At 46.8% G+C, this 21595-nt stretch overlaps 5 protein-coding genes across 5 annotated transcripts; 2 read left to right on the top strand and 3 right to left on the bottom strand.

Annotated features, from left to right (window-relative positions):
- Nucleotides 1–54: 54 nt before the first annotated feature.
- Nucleotides 55–2970, bottom strand: LOC136355164 (protein MAIN-LIKE 2-like). The gene is made up of 8 exons (XM_066307425.1): nucleotides 2767–2970; nucleotides 2325–2694; nucleotides 1830–2240; nucleotides 1488–1786; nucleotides 1153–1411; nucleotides 775–1060; nucleotides 553–684; nucleotides 55–489 (listed from the first exon to the last, which is right to left on the bottom strand). Exons 1-8 carry the CDS (start codon nucleotides 2943–2945, stop codon nucleotides 200–202), a joined length of 2226 nt encoding a protein of 741 aa, XP_066163522.1. The 5' UTR covers nucleotides 2946–2970; the 3' UTR covers nucleotides 55–199.
- A 4862-nt stretch (nucleotides 2971–7832) lies between these two features.
- On the bottom strand, nucleotides 7833–11362 carry LOC4330346 (uncharacterized). Its single transcript, XM_015771916.3, has 7 exons — nucleotides 11083–11362; nucleotides 10435–10533; nucleotides 9725–10088; nucleotides 9271–9405; nucleotides 8556–8638; nucleotides 8351–8456; nucleotides 7833–8250 (listed from the first exon to the last, which is right to left on the bottom strand). The coding sequence occupies exons 1-7, from the start codon at nucleotides 11235–11237 to the stop codon at nucleotides 8146–8148; spliced, it is 1047 nt and encodes a 348-aa protein (XP_015627402.1). The 5' UTR covers nucleotides 11238–11362; the 3' UTR covers nucleotides 7833–8145.
- Nucleotides 11363–11728: 366 nt separating this feature from the next.
- LOC4330345 (histone H4) lies at nucleotides 11729–12383 on the top strand. The gene has a single exon (XM_015771917.3). The coding sequence runs from the start codon at nucleotides 11823–11825 to the stop codon at nucleotides 12132–12134; it is 312 nt and encodes a 103-aa protein (XP_015627403.1). The 5' UTR covers nucleotides 11729–11822; the 3' UTR covers nucleotides 12135–12383.
- A 3627-nt stretch (nucleotides 12384–16010) lies between these two features.
- Nucleotides 16011–16966, top strand: LOC4330344 (protein OXIDATIVE STRESS 3). Its single transcript, XM_015770059.3, has 2 exons — nucleotides 16011–16333; nucleotides 16443–16966. The coding sequence occupies exons 1-2, from the start codon at nucleotides 16122–16124 to the stop codon at nucleotides 16756–16758; spliced, it is 528 nt and encodes a 175-aa protein (XP_015625545.1). The 5' UTR covers nucleotides 16011–16121; the 3' UTR covers nucleotides 16759–16966.
- A 147-nt stretch (nucleotides 16967–17113) lies between these two features.
- Nucleotides 17114–21595, bottom strand: LOC4330343 (uncharacterized). Its single transcript, XM_015770053.3, has 4 exons — nucleotides 21051–21595; nucleotides 20090–20314; nucleotides 19593–19946; nucleotides 17114–18094 (listed from the first exon to the last, which is right to left on the bottom strand). The coding sequence occupies exons 1-4, from the start codon at nucleotides 21507–21509 to the stop codon at nucleotides 17621–17623; spliced, it is 1512 nt and encodes a 503-aa protein (XP_015625539.1). The 5' UTR covers nucleotides 21510–21595; the 3' UTR covers nucleotides 17114–17620.

Here is a 21595-nt window from a genome sequence, read left to right as displayed (position 1 = left end):
TACTGGATATGGCACTACCGTGAAGCGCCGAAAGTGTGTTGTTGTGAGCATAAGTTGTTCAAGCACCATACGAATGAAAAGAACTACGTAGACGAGACAAACACAAGTAGTACTGCAGTAGTAATAGCAAAAGTAAGTACTGCTTTACAAGTTTGTAAGCCAAAAGAAACGGTCACATAAGGACTGAAGAGGTAGAACACTACTGACGAGGCCTCTTACCCCTGTCCCTCCTACCCTGCGCCCTAATGTGCCCCTGGGAGTACGTGAGTCGGTCCGGGGGTACGGCACGGCCAACCCGTCCTGCCTGTACAGGTGTGACCTCTGGCTGCTCCTGAGTGTGCGCCTCTGGAGCTCCTCCAAGCTGAGAGGAGCCTAGTACGTCCTGGTGGTCTGCACCGTGCAAGTCGTCGTCGTAGAACTGGCTAGTAGGACCAGTCCTACCGGCGTGAGACGAAGAGGCCCCAGTACCGAAGATCCCGGCTGCAAATCCTGCTGGACAAGGACCATCAGTTTCGTATAGGTATTTAACAGTATTAATAAAAAGTAAAGTACCGTGTGGGCGAGGGATCGACGCTCCGTGAGAGGAAGAGCTGACGAACGCGCCTGAAGAGGTGGCGAACGCCCCTGCGGAGCTCGCGGAAGCGCCGGTCGTGCCTGCGAACGCGCTCGAAGGCATACGAGGTCCTGCGATGAGGAAACGTGCAGTTAAAACATGGTGACACATTCGTGCAAAAGCTGAAACAAAAATGAACTAATATCTGGGCTGAACTGTACCGTGCGAAACCGGTGCTGTAGGTCGCACTGCTCCGAAGCTAGGGGCGCTCGAAGACAAACGAGGTCCTGCTCCGACGGTAGGACCGCGAGGCCGTGGGTGTACCGGACCAGCTGGAGGTACGACGTCCACGGCGCTGCGACAGGAGAAGACGCGCATGACCGCACGCATCTTCTCCTGCATCCGGTCGAAGGTCGACCTCTGCTCAACGTCAGTCAAGTGCAAACCTCTGTTCAACCTCACCTGGACTGCGGTGATATCGGCACTGATATCCCGTGCCGCATCAGCCTATGCAAGATGGAAATAAAAAATTCAGTAGTTGTCCTATATTATGCAAGATAAATGACATAATTGTTGGAAGTAATACAAATTGGACGTACCGCCACGAAGTAGTCTCGGTCACGGTGCGTGGGATACGCGTCCGTGACAGCGGCAACGTGCGGCTCTGGGGCGTCTGGAGTGAAGGTCACACGCGCACGAGTGCGAGGAAGGTACCAGCGAAGGTAGTCACGGTAGTTCTCCTCCGTGTGTGGGAAGAGCTCGTTGATCACCTCCTCTGTAGCTAACACCCAGTCGTCAACGTACTGCTGTACACGTGGAGCCCAAAGTGCGCCTGCTAGCTGTCCCCGTCGAGTCAACCTGTGAAGAGAGGTAAATTGTATGGCTCGATGATGTAATTATCATAAAAATTTAGAAATGAACAATCCGAACTCACGAGTGGTCGGCAGGGGGGACGGTCGGCTGCACGTTGCCGGGAAACACCTGCCTAAGTCCGAACTGTCTCATCACACGCTGCGGCCAGTGAGGCTCAACGAAAATGTCGAACACCATCGGCAGGATGGTGAGCCAGTAAGCCTGGTCGCGTGTGCACAAGGACGAAAGTCCTAGCGGTGCTCTCGCAGCGACGGCCTCTTCTGTGTACGGCTCCCAGATGACGTCGCTCGGCTGGAGACGGTCAAACTCGAACACGAAGTCCGGGTAACCACGTCTCACCTGGACGTGAGCGTAACGACGCTGCAATAAACATGATCGGAATTAGACACGAAGTTGCACTAACCCCACGTCGACACCAGTAAGTCCCCATCGTGGGACCGTCCTCTGGCCACTGCGCGCTGCGACCAACCCCGTAGGGTGCGCTGTCCACCACTGGTCGCCCTATGGCAAACCTCTCGGCTGCCCAAAGCTGAAGCAACATAGGACAGCCAGCGATGATCGCTCCCGCGTCAGTCTTCGTGCACGCCTCACAGAGGGCACGGTACGTGGCTGCTAGCACGGCAGAACCCCAGCTCCACTGCGGCACGTCCTGTGGCTGAGCATCCGCGATGGACCGTGCGTAGTGGACCAGCCGGAAGTCCACAGCGTGCCCGTGGGTGCTAGTGAACATCACCCACCCGAACAACCACAACAGGTACGCCTCAAGGGAGCGTCGGACCGAGTAATCATCAGCGTCAGGGTGCAGAAGGTCCGCCTACAGTTAAGAATGAAATGTTAGTACAAAACACTGATCCGGTCGCAAATAAGCACGTATGATAATAACAACTTATTTACTTACAGTGAACTGGAGCAACCAAGCCTTGCTAGGCCCGACTGTAGAGTACGGAGGAAGGGTGGTGGTCGGTCCTAGGTGTGGAAGGCGCATCACCTGCTCGAAGCGCGCAGTGATATCCTCCTTCCACCCAAAAACACCGTCGACGGGACCAACTGGTGCTCCCGCCAGCGGTAGCCCGAGCAGGTACGACACGTCCTGCAGTGTCGGAGCCATCTCCCCACAGGGAAGGTGGAACGTGTGCGTCTCAGGTCTCCAGCGGTCTACAAGAGCGGCAAGGAGTGACCGGTCTGCATCCCACCGCTTCGCTGGGTCACGGTCGTCCGCCGCCGCCTCAACAAGCCTACAAAGTGGTAGAAGGCCTGCCGCACGCAACCTGTATAGAGCAAACTTCAAACATAAGTATAAAACAAAGCAAAGTTGAGTTGAAATGTGAACATACGCGTACCAAGGAACGTGACGGGGGTCGACACGCAACCACTCGCGCGACGTGCGTGGACGGAAGGTGCCGAGCTGTGCACCCTCGACTGCTGACAGGAACGAGCGGTGGTTCCTGTCAATCCCACGGTTCAACAGTGCCGGTGTGTCGTACGCCATACCTGCATCAAATAGGTTGATCAGAAACATATAAATAATTAGTTCAACATAAGTAATAAATGTTCATAAGCGAATTACTAACACATATTAAACAAGAGTACAAACAAACAAAAGTGTTTAGTCCGAACACTCATCACGATAACATTATGATACAACACCGAATAGTTCGCAATACTACTAGTACAACAATAGTCGGAGGTACTCATTACAACAAGATTGAATTGAAATTACACGATAGAAGTATTTAGTCCGAACACTCATTACATCATTTTATTTCCTAAATCGAAAGCATTGTTACACCATGGAATCGCCTGCTGCGCGACGACGCCTTGGCCTTGCGCGCCTGCTTGTTGTTCCTTCACCAGGTGGTCGCCTACCATCACTTGCCTGTCCAGATGGACTAGCATCTGCGCCGCTTGGAACTTCTGCATTCTTCGGGCATGTCTTGTAAGTATGGCCGCGCAGATCACACTTGCTGCAGCGTAAAGTCCTCCTACCTGCTTCTGACTCATCCATATCATTTCTGATGCGTCTAGTTTGGCGTCGACCCTTTTTCACCCTAAACTTAGATGGATCTGAAATATAAAAAACTTGGGCACTCAGCGTTGTGTAAGATCCTGAGATCCCGAACCCATATATCTCCTCACTCCATGTATGAAAGATTGCTTCTTTCCTGAAATAATTTGAGACGTACACATTGGGAGATATGCCACAATCACCGGCAGCAGCAAGAACGTGTGAGCAAGGAAGGTGATGAAGCTTCGGCTTCATACAACTGCAGGTACATCCACCATCCGCCTTCAAGACACATTCCTGCACGGCTTGCTTGCGATAGATACCACGCCTGCTCCTATCAACACACATTATTTCATACCGATGCACTTGTGTGCCTTGAGCAACAACTCTATGTCTCCGTGCCTTTTTGATTTTATCTTCCATGTACTTTGTCACTACGTTGCCAAACACTATGTTGTTATCGGCCATGGACGGACCAATTTTCTTGTATCGATCCCTAAAGTAGGCTTGCGTGCCGTGAAGGATGAATTCAACAATAGCAACCAATGGAAGTACCCGAACTCCTCGCATTACCCAGTTGTACACCTCTGCCAAATTGGTTGTCATTATGCCATACCGAGATCCATCGGTGTCGAACAATAGAGCCCACTTCTCCTTAGGCTCATTCTCAATCCACTGAGAGAAATTTCTGATGGCCGACCCTGACCTCCTTCTCATTGTTGGTGGGTCATCATGTAATGCACCAAGAGGTATGGGAGGCTCGTCACCTTCAACTTGTGGTCTGCGAGATTGCTCATCTGTTTGCTTCGTTGTCAACTCATCCAACTTGTCCCACAACTCATTAAATTTCTTCTCTTGGTTCTGTGCACAGAGCCTCTTAAAGAGCTCCATAAGATGCTTGTTCTTGAATTGCTTGTAGAAATTTGCACCCATGTGACGCATGCACCACCGACTCCGAACATCAGGCCACTTAGCTGGAAGTCCCTTCTCATCCCAACCGTTCTGCAAGTAGTCAATAGCCCGCAACATACCCGCATGACGATCATGTATAAGGCAAACGTTGGGCCTCATACGCACCACTGCAATGTGCACTCTCTCTAGGAACCAGTACCAGCTTTCAGTGTTCTCACTCTCTACAAATGCAAAAGCCATAGGTAGAACCTGGTTGTTCCCATCACACCCAATTGCTGTCAATATCTGACCTCGGTATTTACCTGTCATAAAAGTTCCATCTATGCATAGAACAGGTCGACAATGCACAAAAGCATTGATGCAAGCACCCAATGAGAAAAAGGCTCTTTGCAGCACACTCTTTGTTCTATCTTCAACCGATGTAAATGTATGTAGGTCATAGTAAGTATTATTATTCCTCTGGGCAATGGTGGCTAACAAACGAGGCAAATTATCATAAGAAGCTTCAAATGTGCCATACCTCATCTCAATGATCTTTTGTTTGGCTCTCCAGGCCTTTGCATAGCTTATGGTGTACTTGAATTTGTTCTCGATGTGCCTAATAATTGATTTTGGTTCAAAGCCAATGTTACCAACAACACTGCTGTACATCTCACTTGCCACAAAAGCTGAAGTGATGTTTCGGTGATACTTCTCCACCCCTTGTAAGTAGCACTTGTGCTCGGTCACAATGCTAACTTTCCAATAATCATTCCATTTACCCTTATATGCATGGACACGCCACGGACAATCTTCCTTCATGCACCTCACTTCATACACATAATTTGTTGACTTGACCACCCTAAACTCTCTCTGCAATGAAACTGCCCAATGCTTCACCGCCTCCTTCATCTCATCCTTATGAGCATACCTTGCACCCTCAATTACCTCGTACTCCTTATACTCCCAGGGTACATGATCACCCTCTGATATAACAAGACCAGAGAAGTCCTCATTTGCCCAATCAGTGGCCATTACATCACCTTCCTCATCGGATGATGCGTCGTCCTCCGCTTGCTCATTATCCGAATCTTCCCTCTCCATTTCATCAACAATTATACCGACTCTCTCCCCCTCATCCGCCATGCCCATGGCCTGCTCCTCCCTTGGTTGATTTTCCTCATTTTGCATCGATGGTCCAACAACATCCCCTGCATTGCTAGGACCCTCCACATCTTCGGTTTGCATTGAAACATTTGTATCTTTCTCTTGTACCGACACAAATATAACGAGGGGCCATGACCGTTCAAAAGCCATTTCCACATACCGTTTCCAAGCAGCAGTGCTGTCCATCGGCATTAGTTCCCAAAAATAACCTTCTATTGCACGACTCACTACAACAGATACTGACATTGTGTAGACTTCTTGGTCTATTCTAAATCCTCTCAACAACCAACTATAAATTGACTGAAATGTTCTCTCCGCAGGCCTATCGATGCCCTTAGATGTCATTACAAAATCTGACAGATCAACACCATCTGGACCAAATCTAATATTTCCTTCACCGTGAACTATCTGAAATGTGACCTTACTTGACATTGTGCCTGATGAAAACAATAACTGCGTTAACCTCGCATTTCTGTACTACGCCCTAAGTTACATTCTCTACAATATTGTTCTCTAAATTTCTAAAAGTAGGTTACATTCTCCAGATCAAACTAAACTACATCTTACAATTAACACTACTGTCTATGTCTCAATTCATACTATTATATTCTATGCTCTGGATCTACACATATGTGCTGTGTGCTACAGATCTGCTAAAATATATGGAACTAAAACTAAAACGCAACATATGTACTCAAACGTAATATATTAGTACAAATGCAAAAGATGTATGGGAGCATACCTGTGATGAAGTGAGCGAACCAGCAGGGCTTCGCCGCTCCCCTTCTGCTGCCCTCCCCTCTCTCTCTCTTTCGTTTTTTTTGGATTTTTAGTGAATATAATGAAATTTCATAGGGGAGGGGCTGGGCTTTATAGGGGGGAGGCAAAAATCGCCCTCCCCCAGGGCGGCAAGGGGGCCGCCTGCAAAATTCCATGCCCCCTCGCCGCCCATTTGCAGGCGGCCCCCCGCACAGTGCAAAATCGCCCTCGCGGAGGGCGGCAAGGGGGCCGCCTGCAAATTTCCATGCCCCCCCTCGCCGCCCATTTGCAGGCGGCCCCCCGCACAGTACAAAATCGCCCTCGCGGAGGGCGGCAAGGGGGCCGCCTGCAAATTTCGTTGACGGCCGTCGCCCGAGAGCGAACGGCCGTCTGCCACGTCATTTTCGCCGCCCTCTGGGAGGGCGATTTTTAAAAATCGCCCTCCCAGAGGGCGGTAGGCGACTATTTCCGTCAATTTTCAAAATGGAAAATTATTTTTGTAAAACTTTTAATAAGAAAAATTATAAATAAAAAAAATTCCCACAGCAGAGAGCATGCCGGGCGGAGATGGCGACGGCCCGAGCGGCCCAAGCGGCCCAAGCAGCGACATCACCGGGCAGAGCAGCGGCAGGGCTTGGCGCTTGCCGGTGCAACAACGGCAAGGTCGGCGGCGCAGTAGTGGGGGACTGCGGGAGCTCGGCGGCGCGATAGCAGAGGACGACGGGAGCTCAACGGCGTCTGGGCAGCGGGGTGGCTCGAGCACCTCCCCTCTTCTTTCGACCACCGCGGATCAAGGGGTAGCGCGGCCAGCAGTGAGCGGAGGTCGTCGCGGATCGAGGGGCGGTGTGGCCGATGAGCTGCGGCGGGTGCAGATCGAGGGGCGGCGCGACCGACAGCAAGCGGAGGTCGTCGCGGATCGGGGGGCGGCGTGGCCGGCGAGCTCCGGCGGGTGCAGATCGAGGGGCGGTGCGGCCGGCAGCAAGCGCAGGTTATCGCGGTCGGGGCAGCGTGGCCGACAAACTCCAGTGGGCGCAGATCGAGGGGTAGCCAGCGGAGGCCGTCGCAAAGGCGGGGGCCGCGATGAGCCCCGCGACGCTCTCCTCTCTCCCCGTTGGCGGCGCCGCTCCTCTCTCTGGTGAGGTGAGCGCGGGAAAGGGGGGTTATTTCCCTCGCTGATGCGAAGCCACGCCCGCGAGGCTCCGCCCTCCACAACGCGGCAGTTCACCCTTTCTTCGCCCTCCGCAAGTCGTTCGACGAACGAAGAACGAGCATCCATGTTTGGCTACGAGAACCTCGTTTGGCTTCGCGTACCGCTGATGTGGCGCTGAATATTCGTTTTTTTCTATGGGGCTGAAGGCCACGTCCTTGCACTTTGAACGCCCTATGAGCCATCCGATCATGCCCCAAGCCTGTTCCCTTCATGCTCAGTTCATGTCATGAATCATACCGTCGCATCCGGTCTACTCCCTCCGTCTTAAAAAAAACTCAACCTAGGAGATTTCTCCTAATACAAATTCGTTCTACTAGGATCTCCTAGCTTAATTTTTTTTTGATAGAGGGAGTACTTGCTTGTGACAACTAATCGTTCAAAACACCTTTAATAGCGATCAGCCGATCAACGCCTAGTCAGTCCCTAACAATTGGCTTCTCCAACAAAAATGTTCAAAACGACCCTGACAGTTTTTTTTTTCTTACAATGATACTGGGGGCTCATGTTCATGAACCACAGGCACGCCACTGACCGGATGTGCATGTGCCTAGATAGCTAGACACGGCTGGTCCTAGCTAAGAAAACAAAAGAACAGGGCCTAGGACTTGATGTTTTTTCCATTTTGTGCTTTTGTGTAACATCCTGCATTTCCTTCTTTATGAACCATTCAATTTGTTGATGAAGTTCTTACATTTTAGTGTTGCAAGGTTCAGCTCCAACCTTCCACCTGTCGAACTCAGTAACGCTCAACAAAAATGAGCTTGCATTCCGATGCCCCCCACCACCGTATTCCTACAAAAAGAGTCAAACGCCAACAAATCAACAGCCTTAAAATAGATCATTTTCAGATGCTACTTTACAGCCTTATAGATTTGATCGGAGGATGAAGTACCTTAGAGATAGAAGTAGTGTCTTCCTCGTTCAAACTTCTAAGACTTATTTTCAGCATATTGTCATTATTCAACTCAGGTACTTTGTACACTACAGCGCCAATACTTCTGGAGAAGGTACCATTGGTTCGTGTTAGAACAACATAGCGCTTTGAAGAAACAATATGGATTGTTCATCAACATGGAGAGGTTGAACAGAAAACTTGCCTCAGATTTAAATTACGACTCTTGTCAGCTAGCTGATTTCCAAGTTCGCTTCTCAAATTTGAAATTGCATCAGCGTTGACAGCCTAAGGGTCAATAAAAATATAATTCAGCAGAGCCTGTAATGTTGGTAAAATGCAAACAAAGAGAGTAAAAAGTATTACGGATACTGAGACATTAGGCTGTAGGAATGGTTGCATGCCTCTGCATCAGTAAAGTATTAAGCTATAATAAGAGAACCTCAAATTCGATGGCGGCGAACCATAAAGCTACCATAAGTAAGCTATCTTGAAATTCAGGTGGGAATGATTGCACAAATAAAAAAAACATGCAGAACTAATGGAAAAAAGATACGTCCTGGTTATGTAAGGATAGTGGAGTTGCACACCAGATGGTTCCAGAACCTGGAACTGGAAAGCTACGTGTACCAAAAAAGACCACAGGATTTTTTCTTGTAATATGTCAAATTTTAATCCCTGGTCACGAAATATAGCTACTGATCCAGTTTACTGGAAATGTGCTAATTTGGATCAAACATATAGCTCATGGACCATCATAAATTGCAACAACAGCCCCATCAAACAAGTAGTATAACAGAATTTATAGACGAATGTAGGGACGATTCACCTTCACATAATAGAATGTTGACAAAACATGAATAGAATATTAATGAACATACAAAATAATCAAGAGAAAAGGAAAACCTGCAGGTATTTACCAGACAATTACCGAACCTGCCACATCCTAATGCAATTTCATAGGATTTCTCCAGACATTCATCAATTAATTTTTGCTTGTGTGACAATGTTGCTTGTCCACGAGAAATGACTTCCTCAGGATCCAGTTCCAGTAACTGCAACAATACCACTTCACAGGAAGTTATTGGACCAAAACAATACAAGCTTTGGATGAAAAAGCATTTTGGTATGATGGCTAGCTCGGTGATTTCAATGTTTTGTAACAGCTCTCGTATAGTAGGACAACATCAATAATCATTCTGTCCAAGTATAGAAGGCACTAATGTATTTTAAGATCTAGACTTTGTTTTTAACCAACAATTAGGCTAGCAATATATAGGTTTAGTGATGCAAAAGTGGTGGTGCTAGATTTGTACCATGAATTTTTAATGAGGATATGCTACTGTAGCAGAACACTAGTACCAAGTTACTTGCCTGATCAAACAACTTTCTGTTGATATTGACATCAAACTCAATGTCCAAATCTTTCAGGCCACTGCTGAAGGCCTTGCTATTCGGAATGGTCCATCTCCACAGATCCCCATCCTCTATAAACTTGAAAAGCTTGTGTACGGTTTCAAGCTTGTTATCAGGTAGATATTTCACCCCATTAAAAGAATTGCCACTTCTATGATTCCATAAACTACTACCTATTGTCAAGAGTTTGTTGCTAAAGAAATCAAATGCGATTGTTGCTCCACTGCGTTGCATGTCAATCACCTTATTGACATTTTCTCCGAGTGTGGGGTTCCCGCATAAACTTTCAAAGGCAGTTTTATGATGATCCAAGATTGTGACACTGAACAAGATAAAAACATTAGAATTGTCCTAGCATTAGGGATAGAATATTCTACAAAACAATTCAGAATGTATAGAAATATTGATGCATAACTTCTACAATCTACAGTTCAGCAATATTCAGAACAGTTGATGGCCACAATGTGTTTCCCCAAAATATTTTACAGAATATACTGAATCTACTCATGAAGTGTACGGAAATCGAATCTGTATATTAAATGAATGACAGAATGAACATAGGCTGAATCTTATTTCTAAGAATCCAAGATTAACAGCATAATGCACATGAAACTAACACACACAGAACAAAACTTAAAGCAAATAGCAGTAGATAAATGCTTACAAACCTCTCGACTTTTGGGGCAATATCAGTGACAAAACCAGGAGGCCCGACAAAGTCTAGGAGATAAACATCTTTGATTTCATCAAATGGAAGAGCATCACTCCTACAGAGAGGGTAACAGTAAGAATAATGCTATAGTAAAGAGAAACACTTGAGCATCACTGTATCTGCTGTGCAGAGGCTCATATCATGACAAAATCATCAAACAGCTTTGTTCAATTTTGACCTCCCATTCATCATTTTCATAATTCATGAAATATTGAAATCCGGGAAAAAAATGTATATTTCACCTAGGCCTGACTATACCAAACGTCACTACAGAATAGAAACCCCAAAGCATAATCTTTCCCCTCCAAAAAGGGACTTGTCAGAATGCCAACTAGATGCAATTTTCTCCCACTAAAATACAAAGGGAAAGCTTAATAAGCGCAAAGCAATGCCAAAGTGAACATTGAGCAGCTCCACAGATGTTGGTCGGTCTAAACGAACTGAAACTACAGTTAGACATTGTAAAGGAAGAGTTGTACTCGCTTGCAGCTTCCTGCCGATTTCACATCTCTTCAAACGAACCTATGGAGGAGAAGAACATTGGAAGCAGAAACTAGTAGTTCGAAGGCCCAAAGGTCGATCTCTTAAGTTACAGAAGATTTACCTGATGGGGTCGTAGACGGTGTTGGGGAAGAAGCAGACGGGGAGCGCGGCGGCGGAGAAGTAGAGGTGCGCGGCGAGCGCCGCGAACGCGCCGTCCGGGCACGGGTAGTGGTACAGCACGGCCGAGACCCTCCGCGCGGACGGCGCGAAAGCCATAGCCTATCGCTATAGCACCCACCTGGAGATGGCGACGGCGACGGCGACGACGGCGGCGGCGGCGAAACGAGAGGCGGCGGGTTTATTCGCCGGACGGTGGTGGTGGGCCGGTGACTTGACGCTACGGGCCTCGTGACTGATCAGGAGACCGAGCTAAAACCGGCGGCCCGGCCCAGCCCACGTTCCTCGCCTGGCCACAGAACCATTGCCACGTCACCGATCCGCTCCACTCGCAACGACGAGCTTCCCCACCATCCGATTCAATCCAACGGCAATCCTCCCCCCACCCACGGATCCATCCCCGCGCCTCCCACCACGTCATCAATCCACGGAAACACACCCCAACCCATCGCGCCCGTCCACCACCAATCCAACGTCCCAAACCCACCCACCAAAAGCGCAAATCTATCCCCAAAAATTCTCCCGCCCAAACACAAACTCAAAATCCCCCCAAAATTCTATAAAACCACCCCCAAATCCAAATCCATCTCACCAAGAGCCACAGCGATTTCAGATCTCCCCAAGTAGTAGACTTCTCTCTTCTTCCATCTCGGATTCGTCTCGGTCTCGTCTCGGTCTCCGGCGATGTCTGGGCGCGGCAAGGGAGGCAAGGGGCTGGGCAAGGGCGGGGCGAAGCGCCACCGCAAGGTGCTCCGCGACAACATCCAGGGGATCACCAAGCCGGCGATCCGGAGGCTGGCGAGGAGGGGGGGCGTGAAGCGCATCTCCGGGCTCATCTACGAGGAGACCCGCGGCGTGCTCAAGATCTTCCTCGAGAACGTCATCCGCGACGCCGTCACCTACACGGAGCACGCCCGCCGCAAGACCGTCACCGCCATGGACGTCGTCTACGCGCTCAAGCGCCAGGGCCGCACCCTCTACGGCTTCGGCGGCTGAGCCCTCCGGTCCTCCCTCGCCCTCGCGCTGGCCGCCTCTGCCGCCGCCGCCTCCTGGACTGGCTGTTGCTGGTGTTTTAGCTCTTGTTGTGTCCTTTTGCTTTGCTGGTGTAGAGAGACCCGGATGTGCCACGGGTGGGTTTTTAGTAGTAGGATTAGTAGTATCCCAACTCCTGGTTGTGATTTGCTCATTTCCATAGATGTAATGACATTACGATTTCAATCGTAGCAAAATTATTTGTTTCCTGCATTTCTGATCCCGTTGCTGCTGTGATTTGAGATGTGAATGCTGATCTGAATTTGCAACAAGGGGTAAGCTGTTGTTGAAGCACGTACAGTAGTTGAGAGAATCATCTAAAAGCAACAGAATAGTGGTAGTATCTCTGTATACGAAGTTCGAACTATGCTGCAGAAAAAAAACACAACAAAGTTTCGAATTGGCGATTGGTTCTTGAATGCTAATGTGATTTCGTGCTGATTTGTTTGTGGGAAATGGCAGTCAAAACGTACGTATTTACCATGCTTGGTTGGTGTTGCTACTGTTAGCTGAAGGCAAATAAATTGCCACAAGCCCACACAATCTTCAGTTTGATGCTTAGAAACTCGGTTTATTACTCCATGTTGTCACTCACTCACTTGTCAGTCTTGCTCATTTCCGTAGATGAAATGATGTGATTCTAATCCTTGCGAAAATTAAATTTGTCTCCTGTATTTCTCATTTCGTTGCTGGAGTGATTCGGATTTTGAAATATGAACGTTCTTTGTTCTGAGATGTTGAGCTGAATTTGTTGCAAGCAATGGTGGGCTTGTTTCAGCCCAGAACTAGGCTTGCCTTTTCAGCCTGGCCCGTATGTATGAAATGTGCAGTACGGCCCAAGCGCCCACCCTAAAAACAGCTTGGCTCGCTGCACCATGCCCGAAATCCATCCAAAATACACAAATCTTCAAATTGGTGATTGTTTGTTTCTCGCGGAGACTCAAATTGGTGATTGGTCCGTGAGTGCTGCACAGTTTCATACTACTTCATTTCGATTTGTTCCCGCGCGTTGGGTGTCAAAATGTTCTCTCTATTTTTTTCAGTATACTACAGTTGATCGGCGTTGATTACCGTCAGGCAAAGGGTAAATAAATTGTCATCGTCTTCTGATCGATGCTTTCGCTTGCGAACTCCTCGAGTTTATTTTATTACCTAATTAACCCGTCATGGTGTCGTCAATGTTGCCCCCCAGAAATCAGAATGATGGCATTCCCGGGTTTGGGCCCGAAGATTACAACCCTGTCGCAAAAAAAGGACTTGCTTTCGCCTTTCTTATACTACCTCTTGTGTGTGACTAGGAGAACGAACGAATGGATTCGTACCTTTGTTATCACAGGCAAGTTCATTAGTAGTGTAGTACTCTGTTGACTTAGCGGCGGATAAGACTTAATCGATTAGCGCACTAATCCTGCTTTCCTACTTTAATTAATCACAAGTAGACTCTACCAGTAGTACATTTTTCCCCCTTGCCATAGCGGCTCTACTTGTTTTAGAATTTCCGACTCCTAATATAAATCCTCAAGATTTTAAGAATACTATTTATGTGGGGCCAAATATTGGGTGGTGGTGGTGAGACAGACTCACCAGCACAACCATAAGATACATTTAAAGGAGTAAAGATGTAATTATAAAATTAAGAAAATGAATTAGAAGTTAGAAGCTACTACCTCCGTTTTAGTTTATAAGACTTTCTAGCATTGTCCACCTTCATATAGATGTTAATAAATCTAGACACAAATATATGTCTAGATTTATTAATATATATATGAATGTGGGTAATGTTATAAATTCTTATAATATGAAGCGGAGAAAGTAAAAAACTTAGTGTATTCACACCTCACCTCCAAACAAAACCATGGACTCATTATAGAGCCAACTTTCATTATCATATCCATTTCATACCCAATGTAACCATCACCATATAGCTTATAAATTCAAGTCGTAGGAAAGGATAAGTACCCCATATTGTTGAAAGGATATACAACGAAGACCAAAAGTGAAGATTGGACCACGAGTTAGTGGTCAGGGGGGCAATTACCAGGTCAGCTGAGTCAGCTTTGCACAATCGGCATCTCGTAATGAAGCGCGATAAGTACACAGAGAATCATCCTCATTTAACTCTTTTTTTTGGAGACTATGTCAATAATCTCTTCTTAAATTAGAGACAGTCTCATCTCAGCTAGCTGCAGCTTTCTTTGTGTTTCTTTCACTGTCAGGAGGGTAACAGTGGTGCAAAGGAGTAGCAAGTTGTTTGTTCCACACTTATAATAGTCGCAGATTACCGGATCTGGCATATTCCATCATACAATGACAAATAGCATGCATTTTTTTAATTATGTTTTGAGAAAGGTTGCAAATGTACATTTGTTCTTTAGCAAAAGGGGACATATTTTAGACAAAAGGAAATGGATGCCACATATGGTCTGTCTTTGTCCTATTAAGCTTACGTACCATCGATACTACTGCTGTTGGACAACTAAAGGCTAAAGCCATCTTGCCACTTTGATGCGGTTCTAGGCTTCTAGCTAAAAAGTACTAACATAATGATTAATGAACACATGCCGTTGCTCGTTGTGCGTTTAGTTTGTTTGATAATCAAATTTTTGTAATGGGCTTTAGGGCAAAGCTCATACACATTTTAAGATATATCCTTTAAATATAAGAGAGCAGTACTCCACAAGTACGAGCAGTCCACTCCACTATACGAGCAACAGCGGAAGAACAAGATGGGAACGCCACGCGCGCAAGGTAAATCGAAACACACATTTGTAGTAGTAGCCGCACAGCCCGCACTATCCAAGTAAAATCCGTAGCAGGTGGACTGCACAAACCCGCGTGGCGCAGGCGGGAATTAATGGCACCATTGTTTGGTTTATACATGAATAAACAAAATAACATACTCCCTCCGTTCCAAAATAAATACGGTTTTACACTATTCACGTTTACCGTTTGTCTTATTTAAATTTTTTTTATGATTAGTATTTTTATTGCTATTAGATGATAAAATATGAATAGTATTTTATGTTTGACTAAATATTTTTAAATTTTTCATAAATTTTTTAAATAAGACGGACGGTCAAATGTTGGGCACGGATATTCACGGCTGCACTTATTTTGGGACGGAGGTAGTATTTACAAAAGAAAATTAAAAATAATTTATGAATAAACATTTACGTATTGTTCTTAAGAATCTAAAAGCAAAAAATTTAGAAAGTAAATTTCGATAAAATAACCTTAAATTGGTTAAAAAAAAATTTTAACTGATAGGAGTACTAAGCATTAGCTTAGGTTAAAAAGATGTGGCTGTAAAGCGTGTGGCCCTCCTCCGTTTCCCCCAATCACAAGCAACGCCCACTCGCTACTACTACTCCACTCCGCTAGCCTATAGCCTCAGCCGCACGCAGCAGCATCGCGTCGCGTGTGGCCTCCGATGCGCCCGCGCGCGCGGGAACACACGTATACGCATGTGGAGGCCTTATCCACTCTCTCCCCCTCCCCCCGTTCTCCGGAAAAAGAAAAAAAAAACGGAGAGCAAGAATTCGAACGCCGAACCCAGCGGATAAAAAACCCAAAAGAAAAGCGATAACGCCGAATCTATTTTTTAGTTTTTACTCCTTCCCTTCCCTACCGCGCCGCACACGCGATAAACAAATAAACGACCGGTGTTTTTTTTCTTCTTTTATCTCATCCGCTCGCCTCGCGTACGCTCTCCGCTACTACTTCAGTTCTCGCTCGTTCTTATCCTCCTCTGCCAGCAGTGACTCACCTCGCCACCACGGCCACGGTCTCCTCCTCCTCCTCCACACCTTTATAATTTGTACCAGCTGCCTTCTTTCCACCAGTCGACGACGACACGGCTCGGTTGTTGCTTTGATCGATCTGAGCTGCGTTCGCTTGCCTTGATCTGAGATCGGCGTTGGTCGGGGAGAGTCAAGAGTTGGGGATATATACATGGACGCGTACGCGTGGTGCCGGCGCGGCGGCGCGGCGGATTGCGAGGAGCAGGAGGAGGATATCGGGTCGCCGTCCACGTCGGCGGGGAGCTCGGCGCGGTCGTCGGGGTCGTCCTCGGAGCTCGCCGACGACGCGAGCTCCTCCTCCTCCTCCAGCTCGGCGGAGCGCCGCTTCGAGATGTCCGACCTCATGACGCAGCTCCCGTTCAAGTGCGTGCCGTTTGCTCTAGCTGGTCGCGTTCTTCTTGATCTTTGATGATCCTTGAGCTAGCTGAGCTGACACCGGAGTGTTTTTTTTTTTCATTTTTTTCGTTTGCAGGAGGGGGTTGTCGAGGTTCTTCGACGGAAAGTCGCAGTCGTTCGCGTCGCTGGCGGCGGTCGCCTCGCTGGAGGACCTGGCGAAGCCGCCGAGGAAGCGCCTCAAGCCGTCGCAGAGCTGCGGGGGAGGCCTGGACGCGCACCGCGGGCGCGTCCTGTCGCCGCGCCGGCATTGCCCCAAGGCCGTCGTCGCCGGCGCCAAGAAGGCGACCGCGAGGGCCGCCCTCTCGATGCTCGCCGCCTCGCCGAGGCGGCCGCCGCTGGCCGCGCCGGCGAGGCCGGAGGGGGTGGCAGCTAAGTTTCTCGTCGTTAACTAGGTAGTAGAAAGTTTGGTGATAGTTGCAGTCGAAGCAACGTGTTTACCCGTCTGTACATAAGTACTCTGAATGACCGGCATTTTCGCTGTTTGGTGGTCCATTTCCACTGTCCGTGGTAATTTGTTGGGTGAGCTTGTTGTAACATAAATCCACGATTGATGAGGTGGATAGTTAGAATGCTCAATTAGAAAGTACGCCTCTTCCAGGATGTGCCTTCTGAGTTTTGATCCAAGATGAAATCATGAAACTGTCATAGAAAAAGCACAAGGGAGTTTTGCCAACTCAAATTTCAAATGGCTCAAAGCTGTAACAAGTAACCCAAAATGAAAATGTAAGATTAGGCGACAACATCACGTAAATCAATGAAAGCATTAGAATTTGACTAGAACTTCAGGTGAAGCTGTTAAGTGGGTAAGACTAACAAACAAGTTACATTGTGAGAACGAAAATTCCAATAAGCCTATTGAGTTCAGCACAGCTCTGGTTTCCTTCTCCCATGACAACATACAGATTACAACTCCAGGGTGAGAAAATGAAAAGTAGTATACAGCAGGTTCACCGGCATAGTTTTTCAAAACCAGCGTGGCTTTTTCCCAGTGGAGAAATGTAATTATCTTTTGAAAAGCTCTCCATAGGTATAACAATTCATGTCTTTCTTACATCCTGACGATTATGAGCAGAAAATGCCACTATCCAAGTCGTTCTTGATATAAAATATTGGCCCCCTGAACCTGAATGAGAGTCATAATCTGTTCGAAAGATTCATAGTCAAACAAACTCTCCCATCCAAATCCAAAACGAAATAACCTTCATCCAAGAATAATTTAAATGGCCGGTAAGGATTTGGTACAGGATGCCAAGTTCAGACAGCACGGTACTCAATAAACAGGCTCAGCTTCTGAACCAACACAGCCTGTGAACCAAATACAGGTTTTCTTCCTTCACTGATCCAGTTCTTCTCCAAACTTGATGCTTTAGCATTTGCCCGCATGTCATGCTCAAAGGCTGAAACCATCTGATAGATCGAAGTTCGAATAACATCGGCCATGGAAAAAGCTTTAGTGTGAAGACCACCTCTTTGCGTGCTTGCAATGGCAGTTACATTGCCTTTTCTCCCGGTGGAAAAGTTAGCCCACTTAATGCTTGCTGGACCCAGTGAGTGCGCAGGTTGTGGGTTAGTTTTCTTCCCCAAACAGGCCTCAACGGCAACTAGCGCAGACAGCAAAGTAGACATCACAGCAGCATTGCAGCCTGTGAGTTGAGCAACTCCATACCGATCTTCTTGGCGTGACCGTGCAGTTAAAGATGACAATGTCCGAGCGCACCATGTGCATATCTACATGTAACAAGCCACACATTAACTTTTCATCAGGAATTATCAAACATAGAAACATTTGAGGAACTAGTCTGGACGTGGTCAACACTGTTGACAATTCAACCATTCGGAATGCTACCAAAATCACAAATTTGTGGAAACAATACTCCCTTCAGTCAGCAAAGGAAAATGTTTGGGGCTTGTTTGCATCTACCAAGGAATGATTAATCAGTGACTTGTCATAATACTGTCGCAATTAACTTCCTCTAGAAATTTCAACTTAGCATGCATAAAGTCATTTAATAAGGGGCATAGGTGGCCAAATGACCCCAAATCTTTCCAGATGTCTTGCTTTTGTGAACAAAACGATAATCTCCAAACGGTCTAGTTTCTTGACAGGAGGGAGTTTATAATCTGTATGAACGGCCATCTGATGCTAAACTAAAAATATGGGTAAAGCATGACCTAATTGACCCAACATACAGAAAAAGCTGGAGCAGCTAACAAATGGAATGCTATTTTGCATGGTTCCAGATAGCAACCCAACATACCTGCTGGCAGCCTCCATTTCAGCCATAGTCAGGGTGCTACGTGTTCTAGCCATAACGGACAAAATGTTCAATTATGTTGTAAATACCAAAAAATATTCCAACTACAGAAGTAGTTGCAAAGGTACTGTTATGATTTTGTCAAATAAAACAATGTCTTCCTACCACAATTACTAGCCTGTTTTCTGAAGCAAAACATGCTTCCTAAGTTAATGGTCACCTGCTAAAGACCAAAACCACCAAACTTAAACTTGCTCAATTGTAAAGCTAAAATAAGAAGCATAAATGGATTATTCACTTCCACTATACCAATGAAATAGAATACAGGACATCCACGTGAGACCAATGTATGACAGTAATACCAAGACATCCCACACGCCCAAATGTCCAAAATTGCTGCAGGAGAGTGCATATGCTATTGTCTGTTGCAGTGCTGGGCAATTTTTTTTAGAGACCACAATCTCACATGATGATAGTTAACACTCACTAAATATCCAATTATCATCCACTAGAACTAAATGTGTTGCCACAAATTAGACTGGTTATAAATAAAGTAGACATCAGCACTCACAAGCTATCAATCTCAAAATGAACTCCTAAGATGTCTGAAGTCTGAACACTTCAAACTATGATACTAACCTTTACAAGCAGATCTTCCTGGATGCAGATCTAGTCATTATGTATGTGTATCACTAACCAATGTGGTGCAGTTAAGATTATAGTACGTACATTTAATTCAACTCTAGATAATCTGTCATGAGTGACAAAGCAAAAAACAAACAGTAAACACCGAACTGATTCTACAGTAAGATCCAACTGTTTTTGGTCTTAACTCCTAAACAAAGGAACCATTTCATGTTCTATATCAACACAAATGCAAACATGATTAACAATTTGGAAAAAAAAACAGGAAAACAGCCGAACACAACATAAGAGGTAAAACAGATAGAAGAAACTGATGAGTAACTTACCTGTGAATCATTAAATGCAGCAGCAAGTTTGAACTGTTGTGACAACAATTCTGGTTTCTCACTAGAAAACCCTTCAAGAGCTTCAGCAATTTTTGACGTGAACTCCTCAAGCGGCTTCAAACAAGCTGTCACAATTCTTTTGTAAGTCTCACCAGATTCCTCAAAGAAGGCCGCTCGACGCCATGGTTCTAAGTTACATTCAGATACAGCACACAAATCTTGGTATGCAAGATACTGCATTAGTGATCTTGGATCACTCAGTTCCAATGTTTCTAGGATATACTCAGTAGGATTAGTCTCTGCAGCAGCAGTGCTCTGTGGTGGAGCGAAACTGCACCTTCTTGTATGCACAACCTGAAATTTGTTGAAAGCAGTTGAATTATGGTTATGAACTATAAAGTTTCAGGAAATGACGTCAATCTCCGCATTCCAGGCAATACAACAAGTACATCATATAACATCTTTTTTCCTTTGAAGTTGGATTGTGAAGAACAAACCTGGACAAAATGATGACTTATTTCCCAACAGAAGGCAACGGCAGTGCTCATTATAAAAATACCGATTTGGGCGATAATTTGGCTTCCAATGGATCCTCTGATTCTGAATTGCTGAGGAAGAACGAAAATCAAGATAAAGGAAAGGAAGAAGGCCTGAAGTGACACCTTCAGAGCCCTTTTTCCAGATGGCAGAAGCCCCATTTTCAAACCATAGAACGGAGGTCGCTGGACAAAAAACAAATTAAGAAAGCAAGTAAGACAATTGGCAAAATTGGTGGGAAGTGCTGAAGGATTGCAAGTAAACAACATGCAAGCCTAAAAAATCGCAAGGGCAAAAAAATTAACCAAACAGAGCTATAGATATCAGAGAATTGCACATATAATTTAGATCAATATAAACCATGTCTCCCCAAAAAAGATCTAGATGGATAAAAACTTCTCTATCAATAACTATCAAAGCAAACTACAGCTCATGCATGTGGATTCTGAATATCGTATATTCTGGAGAATTATAAAACAGCGCTATAGTGTCTTATCAAACATGATAATCAAATTTCTCATCTGAGAATAGCACATGTATGTCCAATGTATATCAACCTGAATATTACAGAGGTGCTAGCAGCTATTCCCTAATCATTTGATCAATTCATGAAGCTCTCTAGTGGGAAGTGGGAACCAGTTAAACTCGGAACAAATCACAAAGAATCTTAGACCCAACATACCAATAATACAAGCCACAGTTATCAAAAACATCCATGCTTAGATTCAATAACAAAAAATCACCAGCACCATCAATCATACCTAAGTAGGTAATCTAAAATCGTAACAAGCTAACTTTAAACCTAAAATTCCGATCTCTATAGTCGCAATACCTCTATTAGGAGCTACAGCCATTTGGCAATTTGATAAGATTCGGAACGCCATTCTAGATGAGAACCCTACTTTTCCCCACTTCACTGACCTGCACAACGGGGAACTGGAGCAACCACCTCCGACGCCCGAAATAGTGCGCGGCGAACACGGCTCCCAACACAGCGCCGCGGAACTCCATCCCAGCAACAGCCGCCCACCCGGAGTCCTCGGGTACCAGCGACGCGGCGGCGCCCACGCAGAGCGCCCCGGCGGCGGCGAGGAGGGACGCCGCGAGGGCGCGGCGCGGCACGGGGGGAGCGCGCGGGTGGGGCGACGCGGAGACGAGGAAGGCGAGCGCGAGGAGCCCCGTGGCGGCCAGGGAGAGGAACGGGTGGAGCGCGAGGAGGAGGCCCCGGGGCACGCCGAGGCGGGCGTGGCGGCGGCGCGGGGACGCGGCGAGGTAGAGCGCGGAGGCCGCGGCTGAGAGCGCGGCCTGGAAGACGAAGACGGCGAGCCACCGCTGGCCGACGGCGTCGCGCGGGGCGCCGCGCGGCGGTGCCCTGTCCATGGCGGCGGGGGCGGCGGCGGTGGGGCGAGGGTTTTGGGGGAGGTTTTGAATTTCCCCTCTTTATTTTTCTCTCTTTGGGTATCGAC

Source organism: Oryza sativa, chromosome 2 (genome assembly GCF_034140825.1).
Source record: "Oryza sativa Japonica Group chromosome 2, ASM3414082v1".
In the NCBI taxonomy this organism is placed as follows: Eukaryota; Viridiplantae; Streptophyta; class Magnoliopsida; order Poales; family Poaceae; genus Oryza; species Oryza sativa.
Note: the sequence above shows the minus strand (reverse complement) of the source record. Positions and strands in the feature narration are given on the sequence as shown.